Source organism: Myotis daubentonii, chromosome 20 (assembly GCF_963259705.1).
Source record: "Myotis daubentonii chromosome 20, mMyoDau2.1, whole genome shotgun sequence".
NCBI lineage: Eukaryota > Metazoa > Chordata > Mammalia > Chiroptera > Vespertilionidae > Myotis > Myotis daubentonii.
Genome location: NC_081859.1, coordinates 2,930,676 through 2,943,520, shown reverse-complemented (window position 1 = coordinate 2,943,520; position 12,845 = coordinate 2,930,676). Strand labels below are relative to the sequence as shown.

Below are 12,845 nucleotides of genomic sequence, written 5' to 3'. Positions count from 1 at the left end.
TTTTAATTTGGTACTGGTCACGCCAGTCGCACAGGTGTTACATGGCCATCTTGTCCAAGGATATAAGGAGTAGTGTGTGCCCTAGCCGGTGTGGTTCAGTGGATAGAGCGTTTGTTTATATTATCAATAAATAATAAGTATTTAAAAGAACAAAAAAAGGAGACATGTGTAACGTGGACTCTACTTGCGATGTCTTAGATATCCGAGTGGCTCAACTGGCACGTGGAAGAAGCATTAACTTGGCCCTTTCTCACCGAGGACGACAAGCCTTGAAAGCCATTGGCCTAGAAGACCAGGTACCTCGTTCATGCATTTTCCTTAGAGAAGATAACACCTGCTCTTTTGCAGCAATTGCATGGCTTTAGTTCATCCTGGTTCAGGGCGCTATTGAATGCCAAGAACCTCTGCGCGCAGACGCAATCTACAAAGGCTTTCAAGCTTCTGAGTTTGGCAAGAGGGTGAACATGTGACGCCTGAGGCACCTGGGATCCAGGGCAGGACCCACGACCTGGGGCAGGGGTGCAACCCCATCTGGGCTCTCAATATGATGGGAGAGTTCTGCCCCCAGAAAGTGGGATCTGATGTGGCATTAGGATGAGAGGAGCAGGCCAACTCCATTCTTTTCTTTAAAAATATATTTGGTTTTTTTAAAGATATATTTTTATTGATTTCAGAGAGGAAGGGAGAGGGAGAGAGAAATAGAAATATCCATGATGAGAGAGAACCATGGATTGCCTGCCTCCTGCGTGCCCCCGACTGGGGATGGAGCCCACAACCCGGGCCTGGGCCCTGACCGGGAATCGAACCGTGACCTCCTGGTTCATAAGTCAACGCTCAACCACTGAGCCACGTGGGCCAGGCCCATTCTTTTGACTATATAGGTCCATGATCTCTTACCCACAATTCTCTACTCCAGAAAACTCTGAAAATAGAAAGCTTTTCATCACCCACTCAGCAGAAAATGTGACCTGATGGGAGGCTTTTTATGGTCTTATTTTTCTCTCGCTTAATGTGACTCTTTTACTACAGAGATATTTTGTTTGATTATGGGTGGTGCCCCAGATGCTGCTGGGAGCTATGGGATAGCCACATAGGCACTCAACTATTCTCAGAAATTCGAACGTTTCTGAATTCTGAAACCGATGGGCCTTGTGGTTTTGGATAAGGATCGAGGGCCTGTGGTAGATTCTCTTTCCACGGCCTCAGTGTCGCTGAACTCCTCCCTGTCTGCTGTGCAGCTTGAAAATGTGGACAGAAATGATACATTTTTCTTGACAGGACTTCTGTTGACAATGGGTTTCAAAATGATAACATGAGTCAATATAAATTCCAGCTCCATTTCTACCCTTTTCTGAGGTCTGAGTGTAGGAAAAACTGCATTTCAGGAGGCCTGGGTTTTTGAGGCCCCAGGGATGGCTCTCTGTTGAGACCGTGAGAAAAATCATTTCCCCTCTCTGACAGTGAAACACTCCCCTCAAGTGTAATATTTGATTTGGACCCAATGCACTTTAAGTCAATTCCAAAATCTAACGGTTCAAAAAAAAAAAAAAAAAAAGCAAAAACTAAAATTTGCAGGAACACCGTTTTCATTGTTTCCCCCATACTGTGCTTCCATGGTCCTTGACATTATTTTTTAAATGTTTTTGAAAATTCTTACAAATCACACTGTAACACTGATATTGATCTTACTTGCATAATGCCATGTTACAGAGATTGAGATGGGTATTTCTGGTTTTATTTCAGATTGTATCTCAAGGAATTCCCATGAGAGCAAGAATGATTCACTCTTTTTCAGGAAAAAAGTCTGCAATTCCCTATGGGACAAAGTCACAGGTAGGTTGACGCTAGAGATACTTGTTGATTATAGCGGAGTCTAACGTTGATGACCTATGAACCAGGAGATCACGGTTCGATTCCCAGTCGGGGCACATGCCGAGGTTGTGGGCTCCATCCCCAGTGTGGGGTGTGCCAATCAAGGATTCTCTCTCCTCATTGATATTCCTATCTCTCTCTCTCCCTCTCCCTTTCTCTCTGAAATCAATAAAAAATATATTTAAAATAATAAATAAAATGAAGACATTTCATGTACCCCTAAAAGTATGGTGGGCCGACGCATACTGTGCCTGCCATACGTCACAGAACAGTCGGTCCCACTGAATTGTCCTACAAAGTCACAAATAACCAACATGTGCCCCAGGCAGGTGATCCACTCCTACCAACTCCCTTCTGGCCACAGCCACCCCCTCATCCCTGCCCCGTCCCCCCTCCCCCCACACACACACATTTCACATCGTAATGAAGGCCTTCAGAGTAACCTCTTTGAGAAATAGTACATTTATTCTTGTGGTGTTGTCTTTGTAAGCTTTTCTAAATAGCTCAATTTGGAGACCTCAGATAAACGCATGAGATTTCCGATTTGTTGTTAAAGCTATCTTAGTGAAAATATTTTCCTACAAGAGACGGGTTTGGTTTTTATAGCATCAAACTTTGCAAAAGCCTAAATTTAAACGTTAGCGTCGTATTATATATATATTTGGTTAAAGTGCTTATTGTTTTCTTTAAAAAAGGCTACTTAGCTCCATGGTCTTAAAATGGAGCTTGCAACTTTCCGCTAAATAATCAGTTTGTCCTATTTCTGAGTGAGTAACGTAGAATTACATGTGCCCATTCTCCAGAAACAAACAGCATCTACTCTGTTTTTCTTGCAGTATATTCTTTCTATAAGCAGAACAAATCTAAACAAGGATCTGTTAACTGGTAAGTCCAAAGCTTTATCTTCCAGTTGTCATTTTGAACATAGCACATGAGACTAATCTCATCACGTGGTTTATTGGGGCTTGTTTACCATTTATTTTTGTGCGTTACTAACAGCAGGACTATGTGCAATACCAGGCCCTTCTTGAAACGTAGTAGTGAAACATCCCTCTTTCACCTTTTCAATCAACTTAAAATACAGATTATTTTTCCAACGCGTATTGAATTCCTATTGTCTTACGGGCACTGGAATGAGTGAGTGTGATCCCCGAGGAATAATGCAGTCTAGTGGAACAACAGATACGCTGGAATGATTTGCAAAGTGACACAATTCCATCTGCATTTCAGAAAAACAGAAAGCAGTAGTGTGGCCCTAGCTGGTTTGGCTCCGTGGATAGAGCGTTGGCCTGTGGACCGAAGGGTCGCAGGTTTGATTCCGGTCAAGGGCACATGCCCAGATTGTGGGCTCCATCCCCAGTCGGGGGCGTGCAGCGGGCAGCCGATCGATGATTCTCTCTCATCATTGATGTTTCTATGTCTCTCTCCCTCTCCCTTCCTGTCTGAAATCAGTAAAAATATATATTTTTTAAAAAGCAGCAGTGTGGAGGCTAATGGAGGGGGCAAGCTTCAGAGATTTGGGGTGACGCTTGTGTGCAAAAATGAGGCCCTGGACTAAAAGCTACAGCAACAGGGCTGGAGGGCAGGGAGCAGATTGAAGGTATTTGTAGGAGACCCAGAGATAGGGGGCGTGGGAGGTTGAGAAAGAGGAAGGAGGAAAATGTAACCCCGAGGTTTCTAATCTGAGTAACTAAGAAGGCCCACACATTAAGGGGGAAAAGCCTGGGTGGGTCTCTGAATCTGCAGCTTGGCTAACCAATCCGACCACATGCCTTGACCACAGTAGTTCTCTGTCCTCCAGCATGCGTCCCCTGCAGTTCGCCTTCTGTCTGCTGAGTCCGTCCGTCCGTCCGTCCGTCCGTCCGTCTGGATGGAGACCAGCGGTCTCTGTTCTCTGGAGAGCAGCGGTTGCCTGTGATTTATCTGTGTTTCTCCCACAGTTCCCTACCCAATGCCATTTGCAACGTGCCTTTTGAATGGAATTGAATTAAACCGGGAGGAGGAGTGATGGAGAAAGTCCTTCTAGTTAATTCACCAGGGACTTAAGAAATAAGGCTTAGAAAAATGAGAAACAAACAAATAGAGCTTAGTATTTTTTTTTTTTTAATCTCAGAAAGGGAGAGAGAAAGAGAGATAGAAACATCAATGATGAGAGAGAATCATGGATCGGCTGCCTCCTGCACACCCTACCCTGGGGATCAAGCCCACAACCTGGGCATGTGCCCTGACCTGGAATCCAACTGTGACCTCCTGGTTCATAGGTCGACGCTCAACCACTGAGCCAGGGCTTATTATTCTTAATTCAGTTTCTTTGCATACATTTATAAGATTGTCTTTTGGATGGGCAGAAGGGCAGGGTGGGGCTAGGTGGCTAGATAGATTCATGTTGATCTTAAGAAGGTGTAATTTTCAACATGAGCTTTTGAAAACGTAGTATTGGCAACCTCAGACCATCTCTTTCTAGTACCCTCTGAATTTATTAAGGTGAAAATCATAGCAACCATGCATCGAGGCACCAGGCACTATAGTAAGTGCTTTATATGCTGCGATTTGTATAGCCCTCCCCACAACCGGGTGAGGTGGGAATTACCTTCATCTCAGCTGTACAGATGGGGCAGGAGGCTTCGAGGGCCCCACAGGGCAACAGGTAACACTGTTAATAAGTGGCAGAATGTGGATTTGAACTGGAGTCTGTTTATTCCAAAGTCCATGCTTTTAACTGCAACTGTCGCCGCCTCCCATGTTATATATGAAACATCTGCTAACACCAAGGCGCTAACACAGGCAGGGAAGACCCAGCCTCGGTGCCCAGGTCAGAAGCTCCCCTCACTGCATGCCGCTGACATGTGCTGCGCAGCACGCAAGCTCATAAATGCCATGAACACGTCCCAGCCGGTGTGGCTCAGTGGATAGAGCGTCGGCCTGCGGACTGAAGGGTCCCGGGTTCGATTCCGGTCAAGGGCACATGCCCGAGTTGCGGGCTCGATCCCCAGTAGGGGGCGTGCAGGAGGCAGCCGATCCATGCTTCTCTCTCATCATGGATGTTTCTCTCTCTCTCCCTCTCCCTTCCTCTCTGAAATGAATGAAAAACAAAATATAAATAAATGCATGCTATAAATCCGTTAGGAAAATGGCTCCTACACTTTGTTTGGGATGTAACGTGCTCTGTTCCTTTACACAAGTCTGTCTGAGCTGCCCATTCTCCATGGACAGTCCATGGTAAACGCTCATTTCCTCCTGACTGAGAGGCCTTCCCTGAGACATTCTAACTAACGCATTTTCCTGCATCAGCGTCTCGTGAGTGACTGTCATGATTCACTCATCCGTGGGGCGTTAGTAATGGCTAAGCCAGACCAACAGGAAAAGGACACAGGGCCAAGGGAGTTTGCCGAGTCCTGCCTCAAGCAAGTTTTAAGTCTTTCTGGTATTCTTACAGTACTTCTCAGGGCCTTTATTCTACGAGTCTACACTGCAGATCCTCTAGGGCAGCGCTGTCCCAGATGTCGCCGCAAGTGCCAGTCACACGTGTCATTGTGAATGTTGTGTTAACCCTATTAAAAACCTAAAAAGAAACAGGTGACTTGAACAATGTTCTCTCTCATCATTGATGTTTCTATCCCTCCCTTCTCTCCCTTCCTCTCTGAAGTCAATAAAACATACGAGGTGTACCGGTTAATAATGCGGATTTTGTAATCAAAGAAAACAGAACACTAGTAAAAGTTAGCCTTAGTGACTCAGGTAAATGCTGATTTCTCCAAATTTATTTGCCAAGAGATTTCTTATATGTAAATAAGTCTTTGGTTTAAAGTTGCTCAGACTTCAATATTCTAAAACGTCCAATCCCACGTTCAAGAATCTTTAAGTCTTCAAACCCCAAATCAAACTGAAAATGAAACAAAAGGGCCCGGCTGGTGTTGCTCAGTGGTTGAGCATCGACCTGTGAACCAGGAGGTCACAGTTCCATTCCAGGTCAGGGTACAGGCCCGAGTTGTGGGCTCGATCCCCAGTGTGGGGCGTGCAGGAGGCAGCTGATCCATGATTCTCTCTCATCATGGATGTTTCTCTCTCTCTCTCCCTCTCCCTTCCTCTCTGAAATCAATAAAAATACAATTTTTAAAAATATATATATTTTATTGATTTTTCACAGAGAGGAAGGGAGAGAGATAGAGAGCCAGAAACATCGATGAGAGAGAAACATCGATCAGCCGCCTCCTGCACATCTCCCACTGGGGATGTGCCCGCAACCCAGGTACATGCCCTTGACCGGAATCGAACCTGGGACCCTTCAGTCCGCAGGCGGACGCTCCATCCAATGAGCCAAACCGGTTTCGGCAAAAATGCAATTTAAAAATGGGACAAAAGAATCCAAAATTTGAGACAAAAAAGGAGGAAGTAGAGGCGGGAATACCGAGTTGAAAGTCAGAAGCTCTGGCATCGGTTCCCTGGTATTTTGCTTCCTGAGGTCGCAGGCATCTGCCAGCATCATCCTTACTCCATTTATAAGGCGAATGGTTGTGAACTAATCCCCACATCCTGATTGGTAGCTTTAAAACCAACAAATAGCCTGTCATGACAGCTTCCCTATCCTTGAGAACGCATAAGGATAAAAAACATATTTTACGACTATGACAAGAACATAATTAATAGTTCAGAAAATGAAAATGGCTAAATTCCAGAGATGACTAGCAGGAGAAAAAAACAAAACCCAGCACTAAAATAACCTGACTCTATTTACTGAGACATTTCAAATATTTTAATTCTTTTCCCCCCAAGGGTTTCAGTGTGTGATTATAAGAAGCATTAATATCAACAATCAACACTTGTTACAACTTGAATTAGAAGTCTAGAGGGCTTAGAGCAGGCATCGTATGAGAAAGAATTTGGCTGAGTATTTTCAATCACAAATAAAGCCTTCAGTTACTGGCAACTTTTAAAATATGTAATGATTATTTCCTTTCCAGGCTGCTGATAATCATAGCAATGTGAGAATTTGCATAATGGAGTTAGTTGGATCTTTTCTTTTTGAGATGAGAGTGGTTGATTTTTATTCCTGTCTTTTACTATCAAATTACCCTGGAACTTCTACGCAATAAAATGCCACTTCAATCATGTTGCCGTGGACAGGAATAAATTACTCTATCCTGCGGTGGTCAGGATGATCCCTATTTCACTTGGATGAAGTGAGTCAGAATGAGAACTTGACTCGTGTCTGCTTTCTCCCCTGTCCCCCCAGCGGTGGAGAAATACCCCAACACCAAGGTGTACTTTGGCCACCGGCTGTTAACATGCAACCCGGAGGAAGGAACCATCACCGTGCTTGGGTAATGGCCCGCCCCTGTCGGCTCCGGAGGGAGCAGCGAGGGGTCCCAGCGGCCTTTATCTGTAAACTTTGCTCTTTGGCTCTTTGGGAAGAGTTAAATGATGACTGAAAGGGTGATTCAACGAGGCTCTAGAGTCCACCACACGGTGCTTCCATTTCTCTCCTCCCGGGAAACAGATGACTCTCCAGGACCCTGCATCTCACCCCTTTCTGGATGCTGCTAGTCTGATTCTCCTCAGTTCCATTTCCTCTAAAGCTCCGTTTCCTCTAAAGCTCCATTTCCTTTAAAGTTCCATTTCCTCTAAAGGGCCAAGCCTCGTGCCCCACTCTTGCGATGTGTCATGGATTTCCAGTTCATTCGACAACCACTTGTCAACTCACACATCGCTAGCCCAGGCCTGCACCTTCATCCTCGGTCCTTCATTCAATCCTAATCAATGTTAATTTCTCATGAGACACCCTCAAAGGACACCCTAGCCAGTGTGGCTCAGTGGATAGAGCGTCGGTGTGCGGACCAAAGGGTCCTGGGTTCGATTCTGGTCAAGGGCACGTACCTCAGTTGCAGGCTCCTCCCCAGCCCGGGCCCTGGTCAAGGCGTGTGCAGGAGGCAATCAATCCATGTCTTTCTCTCACATCCATGTTTTGCTCTGTCTTTCCCTCTCTCTAAAAATCAATGGGAAAATACTCTTGGGTGAGGATTCAAAAACCAAAACCAAATCCAAAACCATCTTGCCATGACCTCTAACACATCTGAAACCTTGATCATCTGCTTTTCTCCAAGTGTGTCCCATTCCTGACATCCCTCGTACTATCACCCAGATAATTACAATTATTGTCATGTGTCCCTTTCCCTATTTTCTTTTTTAAAAATAAATATATTTTTATTGAGTTCAGAGAGGAAGGGAGAGGGAGAGGGAGATAGAAACATCAATGATGAGAGAGAATCACTGATCAGCTGCCTCCTGCACGCCCCACACTGGGGATCGAGCCCGCAACCCCAGGCATGTGCCCTGACTGGGAATTGAATGATGATCTCCTGGTTCATAGGTTGACGCTCAGCCACTGAGCCACACTGGCCAGGCCCTCTCCCCCATTTTTTTCTAACTTTTCTACTGGCCTCAGAGTCTGTCTATGCCTTCTTCTTCCTGAACACCACAGTGCTTGGCTGTGATACCTGCACAGGCAGCTGCTTCGCTCACCTGGTCCCATTCCCCTTCTCTTCTACATTCTGCCTCCACCTCAACGCGACCCCTGCGAGTGCGATTTTTCCCTTTGGCCAGGATAATGTATTGAAATCTTTTGTCTGAACATTTGAAACTAGAGGCCCAGTGCACAAAATCTGTGCACTGGTAGGGCCCCTAGTGGCTGCCAGCTGCCGGTCGAGTACTCCCTCCCTTCCCCTGGCCAGCCCTGCTCCCTGGTCAAACTCCCAGATGACCTCCCAGTCGAGGGGACAATTTGCCTACTTCGCTTTTATTATATAGGAGTCTCTCCTTGCTTTCCCCCTCCCCACACTGTATTCTTTTCTTAGGCTAATTTTTTTTCTGCTACCCTTTTGTCAAGCTGAATGCATTGCTCCCGAAAAGCCCTGCTCACACCCCTGCCGTGGCTCATACATCCCCTCCCCTTGGAATGCTGTGCCTTCTTTTCGAGATCCTCTCCCTTCATGCAGGGAACTCAACTCTCAGGCCCACTTCCACGGCCTCGAGAGCCTTTCTTCCTCGGTACGGCTGTGTGTTATCCTCGTTCTCAGAGGAAAACCTGTCCTCAGGGTACGTGTTATCGTCTTCATTGCATAGCTATCAACTCAGAGCGGGAGGTCAGGCGTGTACAAGTGAGGAGTAGGCCCACTCACTAGCTGCCTTGTTTGTTTGTTTGTTTTTCGATGGTTCATTTTATGTTTCAGATCTGACCAAGTTCCCAAAGATGTCACCTATGACCTCATTGTAGGCTGTGATGGAGCCTATTCAACGGTCAGAGGTCACCTCATGAAGAAACCCCGCTTCGATTACAGTCAGCAGTACATTCCTCACGGGTACATGGAACTGACCATCCCACCTAGGAATGGGGATGTAAGTCCTTCCCTTTCTCATCCCCCCTTATCCTCCCCCCAGCCCCACACTCCAACTCAGGTCGGCATAGAGGTTGTGCTCAGTTGCATGTCTTGGTCAGTTTTGAGGTTTGACACAAGTATTTTGTCACTAAAACTAAATTGGGGCACAGATATCTCTTTAATACTATCCCTGTCTCTCCCTTCCCTCTATTGAAAATTATCTTTTTGTTTTTAAATATATCATTTGATTGATTTCAGAGAGAAAGGGAGAGGGAGAGAGAGATAGAAACATCAATGGTGAGAGAGAATCATTGATTGGCTGCCTCCTGCGCGCCCCACACTGGGGATTATGATCACATGTGCCCCAACCAGGAATCGAACCGTGACCTCCTGGTTCATACGTTGATACTGCTGTGCCAAGTTGGCTAGGGCTCTTTGCCCATTTTTTAATTGGAGTGTTTGGTGTTAAGTTTTAAAGCTCCTTAGCAATATTGGATATTTACCCCTTGTCAGATGTATCACTGTGAATGTTCTCCAGAGTTTTCTTATTCCCATGTTGAACCGTATGTGTCCTGAGGCAAAATGTGATATGTATATTTTATATTGTCATACGCAAGTAAATGTAGGAACTTATTATGAAAACTAAAGTACTCACAAAAGGAAGAAGGATCTTGGCTTATACGTAAGGACAATAAACAGCGTAGTTAAATACTTGATTTGCATACAAAACATCCATTTTTCAAGGTACTGATTTAATCTGTCTGTCTGAAATGCAGCTATCTGCAATATAGTTATATTTGGGATAGTGGTAGCATATACCAGTTATATACCAAATACTGTCACTATCCCAATACTGTTATATACCAAAATGTATCATCAGTCAGGTCCATATTTTAAGATTTTGTCTTTCTATTTCTTCTTCCTGGTCAAAAAATGTGTTTACTAATTCTTTCTTTTTAAATATATTTTTTATTAACTTCAGAGAGGAAGGGAGAGGGAGAGAGAGAGAAACATCAATGATGAGAGAGAATCATGGATTGGCTGCCTCCTGCATGCCCCCTACTGGGGATCAAGCCTGCAACCTGGGCATGTGCCCTTGACCGGAATCGAACCTGGGACCCTTCAGTCCGCAGGCCGACAATCTAGCCACTGAGACAAACCAGCTAGGGCCAGGAATCCCTTGTTTTAACTTCTCCCGCCCCGCAAATTTCTCACCTGCCCAGCTCTTACTTCCCATACTTCTAATTTAGCTCCAAATCACCTATTGTCTCTCTCCCACTTGAACTGCTGTTAAAGGGAAGTTATTTGGCTTTCTCTATAGATATATGTTGCCTATTCAACTGCACCGTGAGATCTTTGAGATCAAAGAGTTATGCGTTGATTCATTGCTATGTCTATGTACTGGGCTTTCTTTGGGGCTCTGGGGATTAAAAAGCCAGGAAGGAATATTCTCTTCTCCTAACACAGAGTATGCGAATGTTACCTAGGAGACAGTTCTGTGCTTCTGTGTTCTTACTGTGTGCAATCTACACATGGTAAGCGCTTTCTAAACAATTGTAAAAAGCAATGGGAACTCGAAATAATTGGAAAATTGATTGGCTATGCTTGTATATATAAAATATCCCTGGGAGCAATAAGGGTTTGTATTAGTTCTTGGGTCCATTGATCTACCCAATAATCAATACTTACTATTTTGCTGTAAAGGCCAGACCTCTCTACTATTTATGTTGTAGGAAAGAAGTGGTAAAGGGCTAGTTTGTAAAATTTGGCTTTGCCCATGAAATTTAAATTAGGACCCTTCCATTCATACAAGTAAGTCCCCAAATAAGGTGAAAAATAAAATCTAAAAATATTGTATACACATATACAGGGTGCCCCCTCCAAAAATGTATATACACTTTAACAGCTGATAGTTCAATTTTGAAAGTGAAATGTATTTTAATAAACACTGCCTTTAAAATCATTCAAAGTATGAGCAAACATTTTTGGGATACCTTATATATATATGTGTGCATCCATACATATATAGCTTATATGTGTCAATATATATATTTATGTATAATGCTTATGTGTGTTTGTGTATGGAAATAAAGAGAAGAGAGAGAGAACATCTTATAGCCTGTTTTCAAATCTTCAATTATACCTAACACCACCATACTGGGTATTGATAGGGTATTGATTTTAAACTTTTTGAAGTCAAGTGATCAAGTACATTTTTAATAAAAGGCAATGGATATATATATATATATATATATATATATATATATATATATATATGACCTAACGTTGAGTTTATAAAGACAGAGCACAAAGTATTGTCTAAGACTATTTCTACTTTGTAGTAATAGATATCATCATGAATATGACACTGATTTAATTTCCTGTGGGAAAATTATAAAATACTGGTAAGCACAGTCCGTTTTATAGGTGCATTGCATTAACACTAATCAGGTATATACACATTGCTCTGCAGTTTGCCATGGAACCGAATTATCTGCACATCTGGCCTCGAAACACCTTCATGATGATTGCACTTCCTAACAAGGTAGTATGGCATCTCTCAGCTCCTGTAATTTTGCATCTACAATGTTGTTCTTTGTTCACTTTTGCACTGAGCATGTGTATACCTAATTAACCTCAGCATCGTGTAGGCTATAGTGTGTTCACATCTTTGAAACTCGGGGCTGATGGAGGGAAAACTGAAGCCATTCCGATTATTTACATTGGAAAGGAGAGTCAGCATCCATGAATGACTGATGGGGGTTCTGTGTTGTGGAGCCTGTCATCTTTCCCAAGACAGTGAAGAAAGAAGTGGCCCCCCAAAAGCCAAAAAGACTTAGGTTGTGCATTAGGAAGTACTTTCAGTTTTTAAGATTTATATAACACTAGAGGCCCGGTGCACGGATTCATGCACCAGTGGGGTCCCTCGGCCTGGCCTGCGCCCTCTCGCAATCTGGGACCCCTCAGGGGATGTTGGACTGCTGATTTCGGCCTGATCCCTGCAGGCCAGGCCAAGGGACCCCACCAGTGCATGAATCCGTGCACCGGGCCTCTAGTACGCATGTAAGATCTTTGGTTAATCTCTTCCCTCCCTCCCTCCTCCCCGCTTCCCTCTGAGATTCATCAGTCTGTTCCGTGTTTCCAGGCCTGTGCATTGAGTGTCTGCCCCCTGGTGGTCAGTGTGCATCATAGCCACCAACTGAAGGGTAAAACGATGAAACAGTCACTTAGGCTTGTATATATATAAATTGGAATATACATTATCAAAAAAAGAGTAGGGCTGTTCTTTCATTAGACTCTCCACGTTTTTATATATAAAATGTATAGTATTATTGTTATAGCATTGTTGTGGTTGCTGTTATTGTTATTATGCTATGTAGGTCGATATCGGTATCTGTTGGTCTTTTTCTGTTATCTTTTTTTCTCTTGGTATCAATGTTGGGTCCAATGCCTATTCATACTGTCATAAGACGAACGATAGAGGAAAACAGGGAGGCGATATTAAATCCAACCCACCTAGTAGTAATCCAAGGTGTGGTGTTTGCCTGGTGAAATGTCTGAAACTCACAAGGGAGAAATTCCCCTAATGACTGAGAAGCA

The 12,845-nt window shown here is 44.1% G+C and overlaps 1 protein-coding gene across 3 annotated transcripts in view; it reads left to right on the top strand.

Moving 5' to 3' along the window:
* The window catches only part of KMO (kynurenine 3-monooxygenase), a 30,190-nt gene that overhangs the window by 9,500 nt on the left and 7,845 nt on the right, over positions 1-12,845 (top strand). For 2 of the 3 annotated variants that reach the window (XM_059677848.1, XM_059677849.1), the window contains 6 exons: positions 199-296; positions 1,744-1,833; positions 2,709-2,757; positions 7,106-7,193; positions 9,099-9,264; positions 11,719-11,790. In XM_059677848.1, coding sequence (XP_059533831.1) covers positions 199-296; positions 1,744-1,833; positions 2,709-2,757; positions 7,106-7,193; positions 9,099-9,264; positions 11,719-11,790 — 563 coding nt within the window. The remainder of the gene's footprint in view (positions 1-198; positions 297-1,743; positions 1,834-2,708; positions 2,758-7,105; positions 7,194-9,098; positions 9,265-11,718; positions 11,791-12,845) is intronic. The other variant, XM_059677850.1, reaches the window with a different exon arrangement.